This window comes from Lepidochelys olivacea, assembly GCF_965140295.1.
Source record: "Lepidochelys olivacea isolate rLepOli2 genome assembly, chromosome: 7".
In the NCBI taxonomy this organism is placed as follows: domain Eukaryota; kingdom Metazoa; phylum Chordata; order Testudines; family Cheloniidae; genus Lepidochelys; species Lepidochelys olivacea.
Window position 1 is genome coordinate 102964173 of NC_140417.1, and position 27553 is coordinate 102991725.

The 27553-nt window shown below is 38.2% G+C and overlaps 1 protein-coding gene across 2 annotated transcripts in view; it reads right to left on the bottom strand.

Moving 5' to 3' along the window:
• The window catches only part of DOCK1 (dedicator of cytokinesis 1), a 552328-nt gene that overhangs the window by 215781 nt on the left and 308994 nt on the right, over positions 1-27553 (bottom strand). For both annotated transcript variants that reach the window (XM_084632948.1, XM_084632949.1), the window contains exons 28-29: positions 26132-26233; positions 13282-13376 (exon numbers count right to left, since the gene is read on the bottom strand). In XM_084632948.1, coding sequence (XP_084489074.1) covers positions 13282-13376; positions 26132-26233 — 197 coding nt within the window. The remainder of the gene's footprint in view (positions 1-13281; positions 13377-26131; positions 26234-27553) is intronic.

Sequence of the window (27553 nt, forward strand, 5' to 3'; positions counted from 1 at the left end):
GTAAAGTACTGTAGGCATCATTTATTTTTCCTGATAAAATTTATGAGATTGGTTGTGTACATGTTACATATTACCACCTACTCTGACATTGAGTGTAGTATAAACAGACAAGCATGCATACTGCTAATTTGGGAATCCTTCAAAACTTAAGACAGTAATCTCTACAAGCCAGTCTGCCAATTCTTATGAAGATTGTGCTATTAGTCATTTTTATTTGCTGGCAGCATAACAGGGAGCTCTCTGTTCTTCTGTAATACACTTGTTTCACCATTTCAGCAGCTGCTGGAAGAGAGCAAAAGCCCTTCAGGACAGTCTCAGGGAATGTGGTGGTCCAGGCAGAGCAATTGGTCTGGCACAAATATTGGATATGAAGAGCCAAGCAAAGTGAAATTAAGCAATAAGGCATAACAGGGTCTATGTCACAGCAGGATATCACCACACATCGGGTGCATTATGGAGCATGAGTGCCTTTAAGCTGCCAGAGGTAGGACAGCATCGTATGGATGACACGCCCTGAAGTGCCTTAATGAAATATACACACTTTGCTTCATCTCCAATACATATACCGTTAAAAAATGTGCATTCACATTGTTACAGTTTGGGCCTGTCTCGATTTTATATACAGCTATGAAGCTTAAAACTTTCACTTAAGAAGAAATGGTAGACCAGACTCTTAAACACACCCAACATTTTGTGTTTTAATAAAACTGAAATAAAATACAGCTAACTCAGCTGATGGATTTTCACTGAAACTCATGGCTAGTCAGATCACAGGAAGAGAGACCTGTGGGATCCCCTGCAGAAGACCTGGTATTCTGTTGTGTAACATCCAAAGCACATATTAGGGCTGCACAATCTAGTTCTGAAACTAGGAAACAGAGGGAGCTCTAAGAATTAGAGAACATAAAGTTGGAAGTGAATCTTCCACTAAAGAATCCATTTTATCTCAATGTCATATTCTAAGGGTTCCTATCACCTATAATAATATTAATTATAGTGTGAATCAAAGAGGGACAAAAATAAATAAAATTATTTCAATCCTTCTACTCTATATAGAATATCTGGGCTTCTTTTTCAATTAGAACATGTGTCAACCAAAAAAAATTGCATAAAGATGAACTAACAACAAATGTGTTGGTTTGTCTTGTGCTGCTTCCTCCGGTTCAACTAGTCACATATTATTTTATTAATATTCATATTTTGGTACTGGAAAAAATAAGGTCTTCAAAAAAATTAATTTCATTTCATTTTTCAGTAACCAATCTGATGTCACTTAATTAGCTTTATCCATATAACGTAATAGCACATGGAACGCTTACTGGATACTCAAATAACATTTCAGATTTGTCCTATAGCTTTAAGAGACATTTCTGAATTTTCTTTCTAAAAATAGTTATGTTCTCAACTCAATACAGGGGTCCTGAAACAATTTTTATAGTGGGGGTACTTATGATGTTTCTTATTACTACTTCAAGCTGGGGGGTGCAGCAGCACCCCCAGCACCCTTAGTTCTAGCACCACTATATATATATATATATATATGGAATTTTGAAAAAAAAACAGTGAGAAATATACAAAATGCTGTATTTAGTTTTATTCTATTTAGGATGAAAAGAATCAGTGAACACAAGACTCTCTGGATGACGACTCAAAAAGTCACCTTGGAGAAAAACTCAAAGTAAAAATAACAGACTTGTATAATAATGTGATCTAATCTTACTTTTGCTGAATATGTCTGTGCTGAGTGAGGTTGATATGTATTTTTAAGTTGACTCTGCATAACCAGTGTGTCATATTTTTCTCTTAAAAATAATTTCTGAACTACAAAAAAAATGTTAAGAATGGAGGGCAAATATTTCCTTGAAGATTCTTCTTGCTCTTCAATTTATAAACTGTGAGCTGGATCTTAATTTCCTCATTACCATTTTGGCAGAATAAGCATTACAGATCAAGTAAAATGTATTGAAGAAGGCGAACTGCAGTGCAAACTGTTAGCACTGCAGCTCTCCCAACGGTGAAGTCACAAGAACTACCATGTGAATTAAGAAAGGAGGGGGGTTGCATGGGAAGTTCACTGGACTAAACCATGCTATAATCTTATAAATCTCTTTACAATTCTCATGCTTCATACAATGCATTTAGTATTAAAAATGTACTGAAGAGATTAGATCTTCCATCGCTTATGGAGGAAGATAACCAGCTAATGAACGAACAAGGATATTTCCAGCTTCAACTCTGAGACTGTCCTTGTTAGTTAATGCTTTGCAAGAAAGCAAAACCACCAGCCAGTGTGGATTAGAAATACAATCTGATTTTTATTTATTTATTTTATGTTAATTACTTGCTTTCAAAAATTTTGGAAACTTTTATAAAGGATAGCAAGTTGGATCCTTGTTATGCCTTTACTCATAGGTGCTGGAACTAAGGGTGCTGCCATACACCCTGGTTTTAAGTGGTTTCCATTATATACTGGGTTCAATCGCTCTCAGGACCCCCACAATACAAATTGTTCCAGCAGCCTGTCTTTACTACCAGAAAAGAAGAGAGACGCTTCTCAATGTCGAATATTCTTTTTAAATTCTGATTTCAAAATAATATCCAATTTATCAAATAAAAGTAATCCCATGGCATACAATAGGTTGAAATAGCTAAAAACAATGCATGCACATTCAGAAAGCATTAATTACTAATCAATGGTGAAGCTATGCATATTAGTCTAATGATAATGCTCTACACTGATATTTCTGAGGCACACATTAAATTTCTGAGACCTTCCTACCTACTCAGATGGGAGTCAGTGGGCCCAGCCTCTTTCTCTATGTGTCCCCAAGCCCCCACCATTAAAAAAAACCCCAAAGCTTTCCAAAATACACGGTGGCACCAGTACTGTATAATAATTAAGTTTGACAACTGCAAGTCTTACAAAATTAGTTATCACCTTTATGTTTACCCACTGGAAGCAATGAATCAGGAAACAAAGTAAGATGGTCAAGATTAATCAGTAAAGCAATAATACTCTTTTTTTTAAAAAAAAAACTCATCGGTACTGGCAAGCTCAACTTCATTGATTCAAAAGATCACTGTAGAACTTCTATAGCAAATCAGAGATCTAGGACATAGATAAGATGGAAAACAGATCCATTACACCTAATGGTCTGCTAGGGTGCCAAGAAAAACACTTATCCCTAAATACGCTCATACAATGTCATGATCAAAATGATACCAATGTCAAGCACAAAACAGTTCTAATACAGAATGGTTCAGACAAAATAACCCACTGTGTAAGATCTACTGTTTCTCCCTTACTGCAGAAATACATCCAACTGAAAAGAGCATTCTGTCAAAGTATTGTCCTGTGAGGTACAGATACAGAGTAAGAAAAATAATTGTATTTTAAAACATAACTGGAATGTTCAATTTAATTTAAGTTCTAGTTAATTTGACAGGTACTATATCAAGTAAAAACATCCTGCAAAGCCTTTATTGAAAAGGTCAATGCACTATACAACTAGCTTCAAAGGACAACAGAACTCCCTTCCATTTACAGAAATGTAGCCCTGTGATACTTAATGTAGCTTATCAATATCCACTTATGCTTTGTATAATAAGAGAAGATTAAGGTTCAAAGTGCCTCAGTCATTTTTGAAAAGCGGCTCCCAGCTCACTTACACTCTTCTGAAAATTATATCCTGATCTGTAAATAATTACAGTTTCCCCTTTTGAGTATATGGCAAAAAAATAATATTCAGGAAAAATATGGAATGGCTAACATTGGTATGTCCTATCTCATTCTCAACTCAGAATGATCCCATACCTTTCAGTATGCAGTCTCTTAACAGGACAGCCTTAGCAAAGGAATAAAAGTAGTATGGTGTAAGACATATAACAAGACAGCAATACTGATGTCACTTTCCTTTAGCCAAAGCTCCTCTACTGTCCAGACTCAAAACATTATTGCATATAATAATTGTCTATATATCACAATATCTTGTTTAGAAATGTCAAAGTGTTACTACTTCACATCAACAAGTAGACTATATGTTGTAAATGAACTCTACCCCAATTATCTATTTAAGCTTTCATGTTGTCTTTACACCCAGCTATCTCCCTGAATAGTGCATTACCAAAAGCTCTTTGGTAAAGTGGCTCCTAATTTTGAAGTCTCTCCTTTTTATAACATAAATAAATAAATCAGAAATTACTTGTTGACTCTGAATTTCTGGCAGTTTCCTTTCTAAAAATGTCAACACAACCTGCATGAATTTCCACTATTCTGACAACTACTGATGCATCATTAACCAGTTCATGACTCAGACAGTCTTTCCTGATTCTTCCTATATGATTACAGGATATGATAGCTGAGATCTAGTAATCTAAGTGAAACAGACAAAGCAGATCTCCCAAAAGATGAGAGCTAGAAATGAACTTTACACTGAAAACCAATTTCAGACCCTATATTAGAATTTGCAACTATTTTATAATTTCAGAAGGTTGTTTTCCTTTATTCATAGAAAACCAGATGTGTTCAAAACATTGCAGAGCAAATATTTACCAATAAAGCAAATGTTTAATATTTTAAAAGTCATTTTCTTTTGGCTTTGGGTGTCAACAGGCATAATTCACTAAAGCAATTTAAGTTAATACTGCAATATAAGCTTTAAGGTTAAGATAAACTTGTTTTGTTCAGAATGAGACATTTGTTGCAAAGTTTCCACAATGATGACAGATACACACACAGTAGACATTGCTTTCAAATTACACTACAGTTTGACATATGCTGATATGACAACCATGTAGTAACACACCCCCTTTATTTCACTGACAGTTATAAACAACCAAAATAAAACAGTATGTACAAACTATGCCTGCTACTAAAAAATACCAGAGAACAAAATTAATTTCTGAAATGGGTGCATTTGCTGATGGTACATTACTGTTGAACTGTATTTTTCAAGGGTATTTCTTTCCCTAATTTGATTTCTTTTCGATGAGGAAGAGGGAAAGAGGATAGGAAGAACACAGGATAAAAAGCAGACTGCACAATGATCTTGGAGGTAATTAATTCTTTCATTTTGGAGAATGTTTATAGATTTTTGGTTTTGCGTGTAAAATATAGAGGACATCGGATTATATTTCTTATACAGATGAAGTACCATTTAACAAAAAAATGAAGTATCAGTATGGGCAACTAAACGTCCATGACTATTGGTGTGGACCAAATTCTTAGTAGAGATTAATTTATCACAAGATCTGCCATCACAACTGGGCACCAGTGCTGCCAACAGAAAATTCAAGGACTAAATGAGTGTTGAGATTGAACTATCCTTTCAGCTATAGAAATGGTCCCTCCCAGTCAGGGTTGTGACTTGTGTGTAGAATCATGTGAGGAAACTGGCACTAGAAATGACAATACAGTGCCTGCTTTATGGAAAATGGACTTCCATTTTTAGGGCTATCAACTGTGCACTTATCACAAACACTGTAGATTAGATCACTAGCCTCTGACTTCTGGAGTGAAAAATCCAAGTTCAAATCTGTCCCAGATCACAAGTGACTATGGTGATCAAGGAACAAAAGGAAGTTTAATAGGCAGCACTTGTTTAAAACAAACAAAAGGACACACTTCTTAACATAACACAGTCCACCTGGAACTCATTGCCAAGGGATGTTGTGAAACCAAAACTAAAACTGGGTTCAAAAAAGAATTAGGTAAGTTCATGGAGGATAGGTTCATCAGCGGCTATTACCCAAGAATGGCCAGTGATGCAACCCCATGCTCTAGGTGCCCCTAGCCTCTGATTGCCAGAAGCAGGGAACGGACGACAGGGGATGGATCACTAGACAATTGCCCTGTTCTTTTCACTCCCTCTGAAGCACCAGGTATTGGTGACTGTCATAAGACAGGACAGTGGGTGAGAAGGACCATTGGTCTGTCTCAGTATAGCCACTTATGTTCTTATCTCTTACTCCCCATTTCTGAACATCACAGGAAAGCCACCCAACAATTTGGCCTTATTCAATATAACTGGCAGTCTATCTCAGGGAGTCTCGTGTCTGAAACCTAGAATTCACTGATAGTGTACTGGAAGGAAGCTAGTATTACAATTGCTCTATAATTAACACTATGCCTACACTTGGGCTCAGACTAGTAAAATTAGATCCTCCCTTGCATGACTACTAAATTCTGTCAAAACATCCACATACATAAACCTTAAAATAAACATAACTTAAAAGTAGCTAGAATATCTTAAATAGCATAATTCCAAATCAACTGATAACAATGGCAGAATTCTAAGAAAAGTTTTCTTTGAAGTTATTTTGGTTCATCTTTATTTCCTAAGCAATTAAAAAAAAACATATTTAGTCACAAATGTTCAGTGCCAAGTGCAGAATTAGCTGTCATATAAAGCAAGTGTCTTACACAGAAACTTCCTCAGGTGAAAAGTTGACTAATGTAATTTAGCTAGATACAATTCTAATTCAGTACAAGATCAAGAAATAGTTTTAAACTGGAAGATATCTAATAAAAGTACTATGAAGACATATGCTAAAGAAAAAAATGGTAAGGTCCTGATCCTGCACGGACTTACGCATTTGCTTAACACATACTGAGTGACTTCTAAGAGTGCATAAAAATAAATCTTTGAAGGACTGTAGCCTAAATGGTTTAAAAAACCTGCAGTCTTCTGCTATCTGCAACCATTCCATCTCAGAGCATGATTGCATCAGACTCACATGCTAGGAACGATTGCCTCTGGTAACTGACTGGATGAGACCCCTTCAAGGAAAACAAAAGGTACTATTGTAATATTCTTCTTAGTAAACAACCAACTTTGCTCTAAGCATGGTATAGGTAAGCATCATGCTGTTGGAAAAGAAAGTCTGGACAACTTGGTCGTTAGAAATCCCACACAGAAGTAAAACATTTACTCTGGTGTCCTTACCAGATTCCAAATGGGTAGCATTTCATTACAGATAGTGTGTCATTACTGGTAAACTTTGCAGATGATACACAGGTTGGGGAAGTGGTAAACAATGAAGAGGACAGATCACCAATACAGATACTAATACAGTGCGATCTGGATCACGTGGTAAGCAGGGCTCAAGCAAACAATATGCATTTTAACTTGTACCTCTAGAAACAAAGAATGTGGGCCATACTTACAGGACTGGGGACACTATCCTGGGGAGCAGGGACTCTTAAATGGACTTGTGGTCATGGTGAGTAATCAGCTTAACATGAGCTCCCAGTGCAACGCTGTAGCCAAAAGAGCGAAAATGATCCTTGGATGCATCAATAGGGGAATGGCAAGTAGGAGGAAAGAGGTTATATGACTTCCATATTTGGCACTGGAGTGACTACTATTGGAATACTGTGCCCCAATCTGGTGTCCACAATTCAAGAAAGATGAAGAGGCTTCAGAGAAAAGCCACACGAATGATAAAGTTTGTAAAACATGTCTTATACTGAATAGACTCCAGGAGCTCAATCTGTTTAGCTAAACAAAGAGAAAGTTGAGGGGCTATTTGATCACAGTCTGTATAAGTACCTATATTATGGGGAACAACATTTTGATAATGGGCTCTTCAATCAAGCAGACAAAGGTGTAACAAGACCCAGTGTCTGGAATTTAACTAAACTTTATTAACTAAACTAAACTAGAAGTAACTAAACTTTATTCTTGAGGTTGTTGACAGATTTGACACTTGGTATCTAGTAAGCAGTATCCTGATTTTAAATCTGGGTAGGAGTCCTCCTACTGGAATAATGACTGGAGTACCACTCTGCCAAAGCTTGCATCTGACCTAAAGGCCTGCCCCAATGCATAGATGAGTACTGAATGTGTGGGGCTGAACTCCACCTTGCTGCCCTACAAATCTCAGGCAAAGGGATACTGTTCAAAGAGTCTGTGGAGGTTGCCTGAGTTTGAGTTGAATGGGATCTAACGTCCCGATGAATCATCTTTGCAAGAATATTGCCAGTATGTATGCAGTCCGAAACCCACTTGGATAGTTTTTGTTAGGATATTGACTGTCTTCTTATCCATCCTGCAAACACCATGAATAGTCTCAGAGAGGTTCTAACCATTCTGGTTCTATCCAGGTAAAAGGACAAATGTCCTACCCATTTCTGGGGTGTGAAGCTTTACTTCAACTGGTGAAGAATGAGGTTTAGAAAAGACAACCACGGGATGAATAGATTATTATTACTACCCAAAATAATTATAGGCAGGAACTTAGGGTGAGGTCTCAGGGTGACCTTGTCCTTGTGGAAGATAATAGAGAGGGGATCTACCACGAGGACCTGAATTTCCCAATTTGTCCTGGCCGATGTTATGCCCACTCGGAAGGCTGTCTTTTTAGAAAGTTGCTGGATTGAGCCGGTAGTCATGGGCTTGAACTGAGGCCCCATTAATCCAGCCAGCACTATGCTGAGATCCCAAGCAGGAGAGTGTTTCCTAGCTGGTGGAAAGGCATGGGTCAGTCCTTTAAGGAATCTCATCATGGTCCTGGCAGCTATGTGACAAGTCCTGTGCTGTCTCGAGTGCCATTCTAGAAGTGACCTGCCCTTTGGACATGGTGGATCTTAACTCCTTCTGATATTCGTTGGGAAGCTTGTCCATTAAAGAGGAGAGTTGATTCCATAGCAGAAAATGGTACTTTGTGAAGAGTGCCTGATAATTAGTTATCCCAGCCTGAAGACTCACTAAGGTGTACTCTTTATGTCTGAAAAGGTCCAGTTTTTTAGGATCCTTTTCTGTAGGAATCGACCTAGTTTGTTGTTCAGACCTTTCTTGTGGAGCTTGGATGATAAGAGACCTCAAGGTGGGGAGCTGGAAGGAGTACTCAAATCCTTTCCCCAGTGCCTTATATCTCCTATCTGCATACATGGAAGTTGGCAGGGATCATTGCAGAAGCATGCCATACAGCTTTAGCTGTTTCTAGCAGTACCTCATTGATTGGTAGGACCATTCTACCTGATTGAGAGCCGGAGAACACCCAGCACATTGTGCAGCTTTTCTTGTCTGATGCCAAGTGAAAAGTCTAGACTGTCCATTAACTGCCTCATCCAGTCCTGAGACTTTCAACTCATCAGAAAGGGGTGTGGATGGAGGGTTGGTCATTTTATCTGGGGACAAGGTGGAAAGGGGCAGTGGCTATTGCTGTTCAGGGAGAAATCATGCCCACTGACTCTTTGTTCCTCCTCTACTACAGACTGTTGAGGGGTTGATGTCAGGGCCAATTGCAGCCGCTATTTGGGAGAGGACAATCTTAATTTACCATAGAGCTGGGGAGATGCAGTACCCGATGGTACTCATCAGAGATTGGGAACACGATGGCTGGACTGCGGTACTGACTTTGGGGGCTTCCTAGCTATCAGTACCGTGTGCTGAGGCAAAGTGGTTACCATTGGTCTTGGAACTGGCTTCATGATCAATGGGTCAGCAACATAGAAGGCAAGGTATGTACTATGGCAAGACACTATCAGTCTGAGTAATCTGCTAGGGTGGTACTAAGAGGCTTAGGAGATCTTTTGCAGCTGCATAGGTCTCCAGGGTGGTTGGTACCAAAATAGACCTTTGCTCCATTATGATCAAGGGTGATGACTCCAGTGTCTGCTCTAAGGAAGCAGCCAGCTGCACCTGTCCCAGCTCAGGAACCAGAGTCAACAGCTCTGTCCTGATCAAGCCACTAGTGAGTGATATTGAGGAGTAGCAGCCGAAGGGTACGCTCTACCTTCAGTACTGGAGTAGTTTGCCTCTGCAGCCAAAGAGTTCCTCTCCAAGGACTTCAACAACTTCCTTTCTTTGGTTTTGAAGGCTGAGAGGGCTCTAAGCATCTTCAAGGAGAACTCTGACAAAGAGGAACTCCTTTCTCTGCTTTCTGGTAAGGACGGGGAGCAATCCTGGATTAAGAGGAACTCCCTCTAACTGATCAAGGATGAGGGGCAAAGGCATTCGTCTCTTTCCTTCTTGGTTCATGAAGCCTTGGCAAAAGACAAGTGCCACTAACCAGCAAAAATCACTAGCTGCATGTTCACAGAGTAAGAACTGCCAGCACACTCCGAACAATGACAGTACAAAGGAACAGAAGGGATCCCATGTGCCTGGGCACCAAGAGAAAATATTAATACTAAGGGATGGGTATGCACGTATTTCTTTCTTTTTTTCTTTTCTTTAACTATTTAGGAAGTTTTAACAAGTTTACTAAATCTTGCCATGTAAATATCAGGAACAAAACAATCATTACAACAGTTCTCTTTTGTTTAAAGAGACATTATACAGGAATATAGCCATCAGATCTTTCCATTTAACAGGGTGTTACCATATTACAGAGTGAGCATCATTACAACACCTATGACATTTCCAGTGATTTTATTAAATTGAGTGAAACCTCTATATCCACATATTTAACAGACCATGTATCATCTATCAAATGTTAATATTCAAAAACATTAGATGGGGTGCTATTTTTTTCTCCAGGTGAATGTCCTTTTCTGAGTAAGGAATAAAAGGTAACCAAATATCAAGTATCTACCTTTTCTCTCTCTGTTTTGCTGGGTACATAATTAGCATGTTAATTTTTCTACAACCACAATCTCCCATATTTTTGAACCATTCCTCAATGGTTCGGCTATTTTTTCTTTTTCCATTGAGAGGCTACCAATAGCCAAGAAGCTACTAGCAGATAAGAGATTAATTCTTGAGTTCCGCATGTAGTTTTGTATACAGAATTATACCAGTAAAATGATTTTGAAGTAGGTACATTACTAAATTTGTAGATACAAATTTTCAAAAGTTCTCCTTAATTTTACCCAAATATTTGCAAGGGTTCTTCTTCATCTATTCAATATTTATCTGTACACAAGAGTATTCCAATGTGCAAACTGTGTAATTGTGTCTCTAACTGTAAGATTTTCTGGGCAAAATTAAAAGGTGTCCTTTGAAAGGCTGCCCCATACTGCCAGATCACAACAGTATTAAAACTGCTGAAATAAATTAATGAACTAGTACACACTTTTTAATTATTTTTTTTAATAGTGGTGTGGCACTGTGTACTCAGATTCAATATCTACTGAAGACAGGAAGCTATTTCTGCCTGACAGATCTGCTATATGTTACTGGATGTTTTAGTGACTCTTTTCCAATAGTAGGTTGAAAACAAAAACTAGACAGGAAGATATTTTCAAAATGTAGTTTTATATTTTTGGAATCCCCACCCTACTTTAGAAGTTAAAGAGTTTAATCCATTTCAGAAACATACACAAAGATGCATTTAATTAAAATGCTCACATTACCATTAAATTTAGGTAAAGAAGTTAAACTTAGAGATGAACAAGCCTCTATACATCTCTCTGGAGAACTGTCAACACAAACAAGCTTGTGAATACAACATTCTTTTAGCCTGTACCTTCTTCAAATAATGTCTCTAAAAGTATGGGAATAATAGCAGAGACGACCCTAACATTGTGACAGTACAGCTGGCCTTTCTGCTTTTTCAGGAAGTAATGTCCAGTATAGAAAAATACACATAAGCCGCACATTGTAGGTACCAGAAGACCAGGCAAGAATCAGCTTCCTGCAGGCCTCTGCACACTCCTGTCTCCAGAGTTATTCTAGTTCAGACACTGTCTTCATTCCACCTCTATACTAAGTTGTTGCAGACCTTTATTCAGTTGTACTGTATTAAAGTTACTTGCCATAATCCGAGACTACAAACACCATGCTTGAAAATACTGCTAAATTTGCTGAACTATATGTTAAAAAAAAAGTAATTTTTTTGCTACTATAATTTCAAATTGGTAACACACAGACCAAAAAACCCCAAACAAAACAAAACTCCAAACAAACATTCACAAGGCATTTGGCCCTGCCACTTGGGAAATTTGGGTTCAATTCCAGGACAAATATTTCATTCTCAGCACTGGCAGAATCCTGGGAAAACATTGTCAAGTTTGGGGAAAGAAGCATATCAGTGTCTTAACAGTAATTGCTGCATGACTAGTAAGTGGGGCCAACAGGCTGTAAATAGAACCCTTTCCAGTGCTGCCTCAATTCTTCTTAAAATGATGGTGCACAGAGAAAAGGGCGGGGGGGGAGGGAGATATTTTCAGGATTTCAGCAAGGGCTGTGGGATAACATATGCTGTGAAGGCTCCTATGGTGATCTCTGCATATTATAAATCTGCAGTAAAATCCTCAAAGTAGCTGGAGTTTATGAACAGGAGGCCACATTTAAGACCTGAACAAAAAATCTAGTAGGTTTAAGTCCACATTATCAACTAATTTGAAAAAGTTCTTTACTCAAAACACAGTGTTTTTTGAGTTACAGCAGGACAAACATGTTTGACCATAGCCACTAAACATAAATTCAAGGATGGCTGAATTCATTTTAATCCAATTTATTACCCATAATAAAATTCATTCAGGAGGGGAGTTCTCATATGCCAAGTTTCAAGTTTCAGTGGATTTTTATGGCAAAAGTATAACCCCAATTTTATGGGTTAATAGGGTAAAAACTGACAACGTTTAAGCCATGATAGCTAACAGTAAGCACAAAATATTTCTCCAAGCAACATGGAAACAAGATGCTTTTTTAAAAACTTGCATCAAAGTGAACAAAAATGTGTGGGAGATATTTACTAAAATGGCAAATGCAAAATATTCCACTGAATCCTGTTAAATAATAACTAAATAACGAAAAACAGAGAAGCAGTGACAAAGCAAAAACACCATGATTTGAAAGATTAGCAACCTGTCACTTCATTATCAAGCTGATGGGGACAGGTTTTAAATCCCTGCTCTTTCAATTAGGATGTATGAAAATGCATTATCTACATGTTAACAACATCAAAACACTCTCACGGCAGATGCTCAACCCTGCACAGTAGCCATTTATTTCTGAAATATGTGATGTACAAACACATGTATCCTGACTGGAGTAGTATTGGAAATTCAATTAACTAATAATAATATTAAAAATGTTGGTTTAATTTTCCTCCTCCACAATCTGTTCTAAAATTGTTGGTGTACATTTTTTTTTAAAATGACACCCTCCCTTGATTTGTGATGGACCTGAAGAGCAATGCTTTACTGCTTCTGTTTCAATAACAGGTCTACTGCAATCTCTAGAGCCAATTTTTCAAATAATTATTTGCATCACAGAAAAAAAAATCTCTGCTGCATTGTGTGTGAGACTGTTTCTAAGCAACACTGTTGTTTCAGATCAAACATGAAATAGTCATCTCAGTAAAGGTTCAGCACTTTTTCTCTGTACTTACTTATTCTGCATCATGTTCATTATAACCCAGTCGAAGGGATAGACATTCTTCCCAATGAGATTCTTGAACATGATGAATGTTTCCATCAGAAAGTCCTAAAATAAGAGGGAAAACATTTGAAAAAGGCCACTCTTTCAGATCAAATGTGATACCATATGGCTGATGAAAACTCACTTGATTAATGACTAAATTCAAAAAGGTATCTCTTGCTTTGTTGAATGAAAAAAATACAAACTACTGTTAAGGTAAACTGTATATTAATTCTATGATAATTATATTATTTATCCCTTTCAGAAGATAGCTGTAACAAGTATAGGTTTTTTTTCTTTTTTTAAACTAAAATAGTTCTATATTGTAATAAACCAATTCATTATATAATTCCATGAAAAAGAACAAATGACAAAATTAATCAAATTGAAATTCTTTGTTGAAGGTGGTTCCAGCTCTCATTGATAAGCATGTGGTTAAGGATAAGCATGAAGTCTTACAAAATGGACTTCATAGTACATTTCAACGTATCACACCAGTCAAAGAAGAATAGATGTATAGAATTGGGATCTGTCAATCCTGTTTTGAATATAAATGTTGAAACCAACTATCTGTATATGTAAAAAGAGGGAGGAAGATGGTTTTAAAAATATTTCTTATGTTAACCCAAAAAGGGTCCAATTATTCAAAAGTATTCACTGGTGAGCAGGTGCATTCTCCAGTGTAGACTTGTTTTAAAAGTTATGCTCTGGTTCGAATTAGAATTAATTCATGGAAGTCCTATGGCTGTGTTATATGAGAGATCAGAGTAGACGATAATTTTAGGCTCCCCCTAAAAAGAGACACGAATTTGGTTCTGCAAGAGAGAAACTGATTCTGCACAATATATGCTTGGTGGCATTGGCCAGTTGATTTTTGTATAGACATGAAGAAGAAAAAACTCTCTGGAGAAAGAAAGTTATGCAATTTATATGTGCTGTGAAGCACCTAGCACAATTTGCGGTGCTGTAAAAATAATAATGCGTATTAACATGTAACATCAAAACTGCAGAAAATATGCAGACAGCCGGAAAGAGCTTATGCAACAGCTCCTCGTCCCACAGAATGTACCACCTAGTCCCACTGAACTTTTTATTCTTGATACAATTGTCTCAGTTTTCTAGTCCAAGCCTATTTCCTGTGCTGGAGCTTACATGGAACCTTGTTCAACACCATCTCTTCAAAATGCTTCTCCAGATTTCTCCAACATAGAAAAATGACAACTGTCTGTCTTTTCATGCAAGACAGTGTTCTCCCATTTGTCTGTCCATTCAAAGTCTTAATGGAACTCCATCCTTGTTTGAGTTAATCTTTCTTGCTCATTGTCCTTTTAAACATTTTAACACTGGTATGAGTCCTGGTATTGAATATACCCTGGGAATGTGTTATTGCTTTCCCTAGAATATTAGAAGAGGTTCATGTTTCCAGGATATACAGCTCTCCCTGGTCAATATTAGAAATACTGCCATTGACCAGCCAGGGAATTTCTCACCTCCAAGAACCAAGGAGTTCCTAAGTATGCTCAGCAGCTGTACAGCGTGGTGGGAGTGAGAGAAGGATGACTGATTTAGAATGTCTTGTGCAGCATTCTGCAGCAACCAAAGGAGGAAATATTTCACGTATTTTTATCTGATGAATCATAATTAGGTGCAATGTCTATACAGCCAAAGAGGCCCACAAAACATCAGATGGCAGAGAATATGAATTTTAAAGAAACACCACTAGGTGAGTAAAACAGCTAATGGTAAAATTACTCTCCATAACACATCAGTAAAAGAAGACATTCTGACATTAAAAGAATTGACTTTCCAGACTTCCAGAGTTTTCAACTGCTAATCGTTAATATGAGATGCTACTGCTGCACAAGCCAAAATTCATTTCAGGTAAATACTTCACTAGCTCAGTAAATGTGTCCTCAGTTTAGTGATCAAACTGCATACTTCACAGCTAGTTTTTCAGATATAAGTTACAAATTTTTAATGATCATATTGCATATTTTGTTGACTGGAATCATGCAGTATTTCTTTCATTAAACTATGTTTTTACTACATGAAATGGTTGATTTCCTTGTTGATCCTGCTTCATGGCTTAATAACTGAGATTTCAGTGGGAGTTGTACTCATGTGAATGAGGGGAAATTTGGGCCCATAGAGTTTATCTTTTTGAATATTTTACGAATGCAGATACATACTTTCCTGGTTTCTTATAGCAGATTTCATTTTGTACTTTATTAGTTCTGCTAGATGCTTCAGCTGTGGAGTTTTTGCACACTTTGCTGATCAAGCTGCATGTGGTGGCAGATGAATTTTTCATGCATTTTGCTGATCGACTTGCATACTTTACTGACCATGAAGGTGATGTAATGTTTGATTTGTGCTAATTTGCTGATTCAGCCACATATTTAATCTATTGACATTTACACTTTAATAATCCCATTTTCGCAAAGGTACTTTAATCATCAGCATGTAAAGTTTATTGAATAGAATTTATACCCTCTGAAGTTTACTTATTCATCATGTATTTTTATCAGTGCTCTCTTGGCAGTTTAGATTTTATCCTTCCTCTATGAAAAGAAGTTGATTTTGTGCCAGCATGGCTTGCATTATGAGCAAAAATCTGGATTTTATTTTTAATCATCCGCTCATGCTATGTTTCCTCAGCAACCTTTAAGGTAAGAGACTTTTAGTGGTAGTTTGAGCCAATACAAAATGCTCTAACTGTAAAGCAAGGATACAGAATCAAATTGTAGGAGCAAACCATGCAACTCTTTCTTCATTATAGCCCAGCTTCTAACTTCTGCCCACCTGATATGTCACTGGGTACAAGAAAGGTCTGAAGCCCTATTGGCTGCTGCACCAGTGAGCTTCACACTGGTGACAGTGAAGGGGCATCTCTGAGACGATGGGTCCCATTTGCAATCTTTCGGTTTTTTTTAACAAAGGGAAAGGGAGAGGATTACGGACAGTGTGTAGACAGATGAATAGGACTTACAAACAGATCAGGGTGAGGAAAGGGAATGGAGAGCAATTTAGTTCTGTGTCCTTTAAACACTGTTTAGCTGGGATTGGTGTGAAAAAAAGAAGGTGGCAATTTTCCTTTTTTCAGCTGACTATCCAGCAAGCCCAATATATGAAGATCTCTAGAATGGTAGATTATAGGATTCATTTTCAAATCGTCTTCCATTATCACAGGCTCTGCCACATGTATACGTCTGTTGTATAAACCCTAGGGCAATCTATATCTATAGTGACAAGTTTCAGAGTAGCAGCCGTGTTAGTCTGTATTCGCAAAAAGAAAAGGAGTACTTGTGGCACCTTAGAGACTAACCAATTTATTTGAGCATAAGCTTTCGTGAGCTACAGCTCACTTCATCGGATGCATTCAGTGGAAAATACACTGAATGCATCCGATGAAGTGAGCTGTAGCTCACGAAAGCTTATGCTCAAATAAATTGGTTAGTCTCTAAGGTGCCACAAGTACTCCTTTTCTTATATCTATAGTGTATGCTTGAAAGCATCTTTGTGAGTCAGATCACTATACTCTAGAACAGGAAAACATTCATTTTACAAATCCAAAATGTAAGACGACTGACTTGTTCCTAAAGAAATGTAAATTGGTTCTGATGCCTTCTATGTATTTACTATTGCAATAGTTTGAGACATACTGTGAAAAAGGCAAAACAAGTTTCAGAGCGATTCAGTCAGCATCCTAAACCATGGATTGAGTGGAGTAATATGCAAAGATGAGACTGAACACCAATAATTAGGGCCCTACCAAATTCACGGTCCATTTTAGTCAATTTCATGGTCATAGTATTTTAAAAATTGTAAACTTCATGATTTCAGCAATTTAAACCTGAAATTTCATGGTGTTGTATTTGTAGGGGTCCTGACCCAAAAAGTAGTTGTGAGGAGGGGTCACAAGGTTATTGCAGAGGGGGTTGCGGTAATGCTACTTTTACTTCCTCACTGCTGCTGGAGGCGGCACTCCCTTTGGAGCTGTGCAGCTGGAGAGTACCAGCTGCTGGCTGGGAGCCCAACTCTGAAGGCAGAGTCGCTGCCAGCAGCAACGCAGAAGTAGGGATGGCCCAATTGCCACCCTTACTTCTGTGCTGCAGCCTGCAGACCTAGCTCCTTAGTCAGCAGCCACCATTCTCTGGCTGCCCAGTTCTGGAGGCAGCAGCGCAAAAGTAAGGGTGGCATGGTTCTGACATTATTGCCACCCTTACTTCTGCGCTGCTACTGGCAGGGTGCCACCTTCAAAACTGGGTGCCTGACCAACAGCTGCCACTCTCTAGCCACCCAGCTCTGAGGGCAGTGCAGAAGTAAGGCTGGCAATACCGCAACCCCCTAAAATAACCTTGCCACCTCCCAGCAACTTCTTTTTGCGTCAGGACCTCCAATTTGAGAAATGCTGGTCTGCCTCATGAAATCTGTATAGTATAGGGTAAAAGCACACAAAAGACTAGATTTCACAGGGGGAGACCAGATTTCACAGTCCATGACATGTTTTTCAATTTGGTAGGGCCCTAGCAGACGATTTTAACTAATCATATGATGACCTTCCTGAACAAGCAAAGAGTGATAACCTCAGATTGAAGCTGTTTTGAAACGAAAGAATTTTAAACCACACTGCAGTAGTGTAGACTAATCTCAAACTGATAAGGAGAGAGAAGCTTGTACCAGAGAGTTAAGTTTATGAATTTAGCCATTTTTACGAAGAGCAGATAACTCAAGATATCACATAGCAAATTTGGCATCACTTGTTATTCCTAAATCAGAATAGTATAGTTTGTTATGGTCAAATCCTTCATGCCTACAAGGCAGTCCTAAGCCAATGTACGGCCTCTTCCCAAGACCCTGAATAGCCTCAAGGAACAAAAATAGTTTCAGTGCAAAGAGCAAAATCCAAAATGCCATCTATTAAAAAAAGCCCTTATTATAACAATACATATTCAGTATAAAACAAAACAAGTTTAATCTTTTTTTAAAGAAGCAATAAAAACTGTAAAATAGATTCCATGGCATAATAAGAGTAACACTTCTTAAATTATAGTCAGATTTACAAATTACGGTGATGAAGTAAAATGAAACCATGGTCTGAAATCAACAAGATGAAATCCAATAAAGGAAAGTGCAAAGTACTTCCCTTAGGAAGGAAAAATCAAACATACAGCTACAAAATGTGGAATAAGTGGCTAGGTGGTAGTACTGCTGAAAAAAGATCTGGGAGGTTATAGTGGATCACAAAATGAATCCAAGTCAACAATGTGATGCAGTTGCAAAACAGGATAATATTCTGGGTTGTATTAACTGGAGTGTCACATGTAAGACATGAGGGATAATAGTCTTCCTCTATTTGGCACTGGTGAGACTTCAGCTGGAGTACTGGATGCCAAACTTTAGGAGATATATGGACAAACTGGAGAGTCCAAAGGACAGCAACAAAAATGAAAAAAGGTTTAGACATGACCCGACATGAGGAAAAATTAAAAAACCAGGGTATGTTTAGTCTTGAGAAAAGAAGACTGAGGGGGGACCTGATAACAGTCTTCAAATACATTTAGGACTATTATAAAGAGTATAGGGATCAATTGTTCTCTGTCTTCACTGAAGCAGCAAGATATTAGTAAAAACTTTGTAACTATTAGAGTAGGTAAGCTCTGGAATAGGGCTTCAAGCGAGGCTGTGGAATCCCCATCATTGGAGGTTTTTAAGAACTGATTATACAAACACTTGTCAGGGAGGACCTAGGTAAATTTTGTCCTGCCTCAGCACAGTGGGGGAACTTGATGATTTCTCATGGTCGCTTCCAGCCCTACATTTCTATGATTCTATGATGTAAAAATCTCACTTATGCTGAAGGAGAAAGTGACCCGATATAGTATATGGCCAAATATCCTTGGGGAGTTCTTCTTAAGAAAAAGTTAAAATTCATAGAGCTGTGAATATACTTCAGTGATGCCCCCACAAGACTGGGAAGTGTCAATCCATAGATAGTTCTTATCTTTTGAAAATGCGCACATTCTACAGCATAAAGTTAATCTTTGTTCCAGTTACATTCCCGTTTTGGGCTCAGGGCTACTGACCTGTACATACTCTCTACCTATGTTTGGTCACCAGAAAAATCAACTCTATAAACCAGATTTTCAGGAAGCAGGTGAAAGTGCTAGCATCACCCATTGCTAAATATCACCCTATTTTGTATTGCCCAGATGATGAGAAATCAAATACTGAGCACAGTCCAATTTATGACAGGATGACTGGTTGATGCCATATTCAGATAAGCTGTCATGATTCTATGTAGTTTTACTTTGTCATTCAAATGAAATGACCACAAATCTCTAAGAATATCGGGGTATTTGAGATATCCCAACAGTGGAGAAAAAAACAGTTACCACAGTATCTATGGTTCTTTGGCAGTGTTACCTCTCTATGTTCATACTTGGAGGTGTGCCCCAGCTCTGAGGAGCTTCCAGTACATTCTAGAAAGTTATGCCCACTAGGGCTGCAAAAAAACCCTCTTGGGACACTCAAAGTTGACATTATAAAAGGGCCATGCAGCCCAAATCATCTCAGATCCTTACAGTAAGCAGAGTTCAGTAGTACTCCACTGAAGGACATCCTTTGGGCAGGTCTAAAAATGGACCTTGACTTTCCTAGATCATCTTTTCATAGATTTTCATAAGGGAGCACTATGATCATCTAACTCTGACCTTTTGCATAACACAGGCCATAAAATTTAAATCAACATCAAGATGGACTGAGGTAGAATATATATTTTACAAAGATATCTGATTTTAATTTAAAGACTTCAAATGATGGAGCCTCAATCATAGCCTGAGGTAAGCTGTTCTAATGATAAACCACCCTCACTTAAAAAGTTGTTCATTATTTCTTGTCTGAATTTGTCCACCTTTAACTTCCAGCTACAAGACTTCATTATGCCTCTATGTTCGATTAAAGAGCCATGTACTATCAGAAATTATCTCTGTATGTAGAAACTTATGGACTGTGATTAAGTCACCTCTTCATCTTCTGTGACCCCCACACTCCAAGGGGTGAGCCCAAAGGCCCTGGCAGAAAGGCTGCCAAAACCTTGGGTTAAAGAGCCTCAGGGCAGGACTCTGTAAGCCTTCATCAGAAGGGTACATGCTCAGGGGAATATCTATATGCTCCAGTAGTTGCACTGACGGTCCTATACTAACCAAAAAGGAAGGAAAAGAACTAGGAGTTCTACCAATTTGGAACATGGGAAAGGCAAAAGAGCACTCAACGCTGATGATGCCATGGTAGGCAATTCTTTATATGAAATCTAAGCCTTGATTTCAATATTCATTATTGTATGATATATTTTTAAATGACACTGTTTTAAAAGAATAAATGGTATCTCAGAGTTAAATGTCAAGAGGTACTCAAGAGTCCGTTCTGAACATAACCAATACAAATACCATTTTAACACAGCAACTTAACTTTTCCCTCTTACTAACAAGCAACATGAATGTTTTCCTTTGAACAGGAAACTACACAATTTAAATAATAAAATACTACTAGCTATGTCAAAAAGGAAAAGTACTGATTTATTATTACACACTGAGTTACATACTGTAATTTCATGTTAGTATTTTGAACTGATAACTCTATTAGGTACTGTGCACATTAAAATACTAATCAGTTTATTCATTGTCATTACCATGCCATGAATTTGCTATTTTTTCTTTTCACCGGAGAATTATGATCCATTACCATTACACATCCAATCATATAATTTATGTTCTAACATTAATTTAACATATAATTATTTACCATTAACATCTTATACATTTAACATTTGTTATTATATTATCATATATATTAGTCCCATGTAACAAGTTATCATTTACAGATCAACAATTATATCACATCATTTCTTAAGAAGCAACATTTTAGTTCAAGGCAAAAAAAAAAGTGTGCCAAAACTGATGACAGAAACATTTGTATTAGCATGTTTGCTAGTTTATAAGAAATTTTGGAAAGTATAAATGTGGGAGAAAAACTGTCTATATGAAGTGGACTCATAATACAGAGATGAAGCTCTCTTCCAAATAATAATCTAAGATAAAAAAATTTAGAACAGAGAATAATTTCTGATATAAAATCCAAGATCATATTCAATAGGAACTATGTATGAGGTAAAGACACAAGGGGGGAAAAGGGGATTGTTAGTGAACAACAGAGCAGTGGTAAAAGCAGACAACTCACTAATTCTTCTAACTAACAATTGTTAAATCATCACATTGTAAACTTCAAAACCATAAATGCTCTTTTTTTCCCCATAAGGAGATCAAACTGGTCAACTAAACTGATTTTCAGATCTGCTGAGGAAGTGAAAAAAATAAACAATGGGCGAATAGTCATATAAAACTTTGACAAACCCTCATTAATGCACTAGAATAATCAAAGGGATGTAATACTTACTCCTCTGATTCAAGCTATCTGCTTTTTGTTGCTCAGAATTGCAATTTGGAGATCCTGTTGGATCCTAGATTGCTTTCTTGTGTCGTGTTACAGCAGCAGACTAGAATGTTTTCCCATAATTGTTTGGCTAAGAGGCTGTGATTTTCTATTTTCTTTCAGAGATGGAATTTGGATTATTAATACACTTTATCTGGAACTACATCTGAAGGCCACTCAGAAATTCTAGGTAGCATAGAACAAGTAACTCAACAAAGCTCCTGACAGGAAGTGTTATGTTTTTGGATGTAACTGACGGTGTTAATCTTGCTTTAGAAAGCACTTTGTGTTTGTAGGTGGATCCTGAGCTAACTGTACCTACGTATCATAGGTAAAATTGGCAAGCCCTTAAGAGCTACAATTGTATAAATTAGATGGGGGTTACACACCTGTACAGTAACGGGAATTCACTGAAATGTTTTGTCCCTATGTTGCTCCATCTCTGGGATGTGCACATGCTCATGCACTCTTGATGGGAGATTTTTAGTTAGCAGTGTTTGCAGGTCCGTGCCTGCATCCTACGTATTCCCATACTCTGGTGTAAGGATATATAGGAAGCTGGCTGAAGAACAAGGTATTGAAGGGAAAATGACAAGAGGAAACAACTCTCTATAGGTTCAAATGGGGGTTTCCGTAGAGCACTGAGAACAAAGTTGAAGTCCATGGTGGAGCTGGCTCTTGGACAGGAGGGAAGAGATTGAACAAACCCTTGATAAATTTTGCAGTAATGGAGTGGGTGAAGACTGAGAACCCTTTGTTTAGGAACCCAAATTTTCTGGGAATTTGAGTAATAGAGGCATTGGGGATAAGCATATAGCAGGACCTAAGGCCAAGGAGTGACTAGGGCATCTCAAGTTGAGTAGTGGCTGCACCCTCCCTTGAACAGAAATGTTCGCACTTTGCACTGGATGGCATTGTGATGAGATTTGTGTCCCAATGACCCAAGACAGACTTATCTTCCAGAATACCTCACTGTTCAGTTCCCATTCATGGTCGATGCTGAAATTTCTGCTGAGGGAGTTCACCACAGTGTTCTCTAGACCTGGCAGATAAATCACAGAAATGTGTATGCGGTGTGATATGCACCTGTTCTATAGTTTTATGGAGTCAACACATAAGGACTGGGATCTTGCTCCTTCTTGTCAATTGATATAATAAATTGCTGCCTTGTTGTCCAGCACTTATTCTGATTGGATGGTCCTTGATATGGGTTGCGAAGCGTTGGCAAGAATAAGGAACTGCTCTGAGCTCCATTATGTTGATATGGAGGGTCACCACAAGAAGGGTCCATTCTCCATTCACCCTGAGCTGTGAGGTTGTGGGAGTGTGCGCCCTAACCTATCAGGGAAGTGTCTGTGGTGATAATCCTCGTGGGAGGAGGCTGTAGGAATAGAACTCCCACACACAACTTTTGTGGGTTCTTCCACCAAGGTAGAGAATTGAGGACGTTGGATAGACTGTGTTTGTTAGGGGTGTAGACAGTTCTCAACCAAGCCTGAAGACACTGAGAATGTAGTCTTGCTAAGGAAGTCATGAATGTAGAGGCTACTATATGGCCCAGAAGTTGTTGGCAACCTGTGGTTTACGGGCTCCGTTGAATTGTTGAAACAAGATTGGAGATTATGGTGAACCTGTCCTTGGGTAGATATGCTCTCTCAGAAGTAGAGTCCAGAGTGGCTCTGATTAAGTCTGTATGTTGAATGGGTATGAGGGTAGACTTTTCCACATTGAGGCGGAGGTCCAGTAAGTGGAACGGAGACAGGCTTTTTCTGGTTGTTGTCTGTGAGCAAACTTTCAGGAGCCAATCATCCAGTGAGGGGAAGACAATTATGCCCATCTTTTGAAGATAGGTTGCTGAGGCTGATAGAACTTTAGTGAATACCTTGGGGCAGTGTAAAAGCCAAAGGTTAAGACAGGATAGTGGTAGTGGTCCCTGCCTATCCCAAAACATCGGAATTGTTTGTGCAAGGGATGAATGGTGGCATGAAAATAGGCATCCTAAAGTTGAGGGACACAAACCAGTCTTTGGGATCCACGGGGGAGGAGGGGAAAAATCATTGCAAGGGTCCCCATTTTGAACCATGTGGAACGGATCATGGTGTTTAAAGTCCTGAGGTCCAGAATTGGTATCCAATCCCCATTTTTCTCAGGGATTCTACCAAGAATAGCAGCCTTTTCCGACTAGTCTAGTGGAACATGTTTGATCGCTCCCAGAGCTAAGGGGAATTGTGCCTGCTGACTTAAGAGGTCTTCATGAGAAGGGTCCCTGAAGAGGGACAGTAGGGGTGGTGGTAAGAAGCTAAACTGGATGGAATAGCTTGTAGAAATCGCTTCTAGAATCCATCTGTCTGAGGTTGTGTGTTCTAGAAAGGTGGGAAAGGGGAGAGATGATCCCCATAAGGTTGGAAGGGTAGGGGAATAGGTGCAGCTGTGTCATCAGCACCAAGCAAAGCCTAGAGAGATGCTTTGGCAACTGACTAACCTTCTGAAATGAAGCCCTACATTTTTTCTGTCTAACTGTGAAACCACTTGAGAACTGGCTATTCTGAACTGCAAAGAGTCTGAGGAGTCCAATCGTTTTAGCTTCTTGTTGGATGGTGTTGAATGGGACACTGATGTTGCATGTTTCATTCCTTAACAGCCTGAACAACCAGAGAGTTGGGAGCAGGGTAGGAGAAAAACTGCTCCAAATCTCTGGTTGGAATGCAGTATTTTTTGGCTGGCTCATTTACATGTGGATGGGATAGCAGCTGGAGTTTGCCACACTGTGCATACTTGGGTAAGCAGAGCATCGCTGATGGGCGAGTAAGTGTATGAAGGTTATCAAATAAGGAATGTTGGGGCTCCTCCAACAGGATTTGTAAGGTGCCTGCTACTCTTTTTATAAAGTCTTGAAAGGCCTTAAAATCATCAGGGATAAGATGGTGGGGAGAGGCATGTCAGTCTCATCTAGTAAAGAAGAGGACTTCTGGGAGGGTAGTGTTTCTTCCTGTTCCACTAGTTCCTACTCTGTGAAATCTGGTCTCCCCCTGTGAAATCTGGTCTTTTGTGTGCTTTTACCCTTTACTATACAGATTTCAGCAGGAGCAGGGCTGAAACCCTAAGCCCCGGCAGGCGCCTTCTGCGGGGCTGAAGCCCCGAGTCCCAGCCCCTGGCAAGTGTGCCCCAGCTCTCAAACTTCTGAAGATTGTTGTATGCAGCTCGGAGGGCCAGTAAGTATGGCCACCCCTGCTATATACCCTCCTATCACAGCATGAGGGTGCCTAGACACTGATGATGAACATCTCCAATCAAGTGGGCACAGGCGAGCACACACCCTGACATGGATCACCCAGAGGGAAAATGCTCAAAGAAGAATCAGACACATGTAACTATAGAGTAGCATGTTGTTATGCTGAGCTATTTCCTTTACTCCTCTTTTTTCCTTTTTTCAAAAATAAAAATTTAAAACACACTAAAATGACATATTGCAGCAAGGATGAGTGAATTGTTGTATCAAGAAAAGCACCAATATTTTTCCTACAATAAAACTTCAGGCAAGAATATTAAATTACACAACGTTGAGGTTGCCAGAAATCAAGAAACCTGTTTTTCTCTTTTTGTATCTAACTCACTACAGTGAATAAAGAGACAAGGTGGGTGAAGTAATATCTTTTATTGGACCCAGCTTCTGTTGGTGAGAGAGAGAAACTTTCCAGACATACAAAGCTACTCTTCACGTCTGGGAAAGGTAAACCCAGGATCACAGCAACATGAAGGTGGAACAGATGGTTTAGCATAAGGAGTTAGCACAAATTGTAAGGTATCATTCAAGGTAGAGTGGCCTGTTAACACCTCTGTAGCCACTGCATACAGCGAATGAAGGTGGTTCTGAAATTAAAATATATCCAAAAACTGCTTAAAATGCTCTAACATGAAAACCCATTGTTCCTAAGTAACAGAATGTGTAATGTAAAGCAGATCAGATCTCAGCTTGTCTGCTGCTTGATGGATCTCGGCCAACAAGTTTGGTTGCTACTCTGCCTTATGCATTTGCCATATGGCAATGATAGTTCCAGGTCATTAGAGTTATCTGCTTAGCAATAAATTCCTGTTATGCTCTAATTATGTTGTATTAGAGGTGGAGTTAAAGAATGATTACAAAAAAAATATATGATGAGCTTCAATCATTATTGCTGATTATTAAATGAGTGCACCTTTAAACTTAAAATGTTAGGTTATATGAATCAAATACCTTTTTTTCAAATCTGTAACTGCATTTATCAAATACTAACAGAAACAGAAAGTAAGACAAATGCTACATAGGGTAAAGATGCCAAAGTTAAACTTACCACAACATCTGACCGCATCTTTCCAAAAGTCTTGATTAAATGAGCATAATGATAGTCTTCCATTTGCCTTAAAATGGCTGTCATGCTTGCAACGAAGTTTCCCTATTAAAATAATGATAATAATAGTTTAACCGATGGGGCTAAATAGTACCTGCTATCAAAACATTGTGTCACTAGGCTCCAACAATTTCTTTTGGTATGTCAATAAAGTGGACTAGTCAAAGTAAAACTTTATCATTAACATGTCATTAATAGAAAGAAATCCAAGGGTCCATGCATAGTCTGCTGCTAGTGAATAGGCATTCAAACACATACAAGTGCATGAAAATATAAAATTTAAATTTATTTGTTTCATACTTGATCAGGCATTTCAGTCCTGATTTTGGACTACATTTTGATACAGAATCTATCTGGAGATATAAACCTTTTCTGCATTACAGACTTTAAAATCTAACAAACACATTACCAGTTCTAGTATCCACATGTGGGTAAGTCAGTATAGTCTGCAATGAAGACATTGCTTTAAAAATCATTACAATGGATATTGTAAGAATGACCAGCTTTATGAAAAAACACTATACTGTCATCAAAAATACCATCTGCCACACTGTCTCTCTAAACCCATGAAAAAGGTTTTGCGTTATTTTTTTAATCCCAAAATTTAAATTTTTCTGCACTGAAAAGTCTTAACCCCAAACTACATTCTGCTAAGAAAAAGCCCTATTGGTACTAGCATATCTAGGCTATCATCAATGACAGTTCTACTAGTTTAGTAAACTTATTCTAATATCCCCTGTTAAGAATATGTTAAGTGGACTGCTCATAATCAAATAGAACATAAACCTTTGGAATGATTCTTAATAAATCAACAAATACGTCTGATTTTTAGGAAATTCTCAAAATTCAAAGGAAAGTTAGAGAATAAATAGGTAATTCTCTTTGATTTCCATACTCCCTTACATAACATTTCAAATTAATCTTTTTTTTCTACTTTGAAGATTATTCTATTTCATGCATAGTGTGATATAAAGTCAATTTGAGTGGTAACACAACACTTGAGAAAGTATTTTTTGATTGAACACTTTCTTTCTAAAGCAGGATATTGATAAATTTTTGCCATTTAAGGCCTTCAATAGTTAGCACTTCAATCTCTTTGCTACACAAATCTCAAGTACCTGAGGTCAAATATCAGGCCATGGAAGAGGCTTGACTTGTGCATCTTTGTAATTGTTGATCCACCACACACTCACCCTGTCCCCAAACTTCCTGACAGATTCCTTGCATTAGGTTTCTGCATACCCTTCCTCCAGGGCAGCAGACCTCATACTTGTTCTGCTGCTTAGCTGGCTTTGTTTGTGTTGGAAGGAATGCCTTTTCCCTTACTAATTTTTCTGTACTACACAAATATAGATTAGAAATATT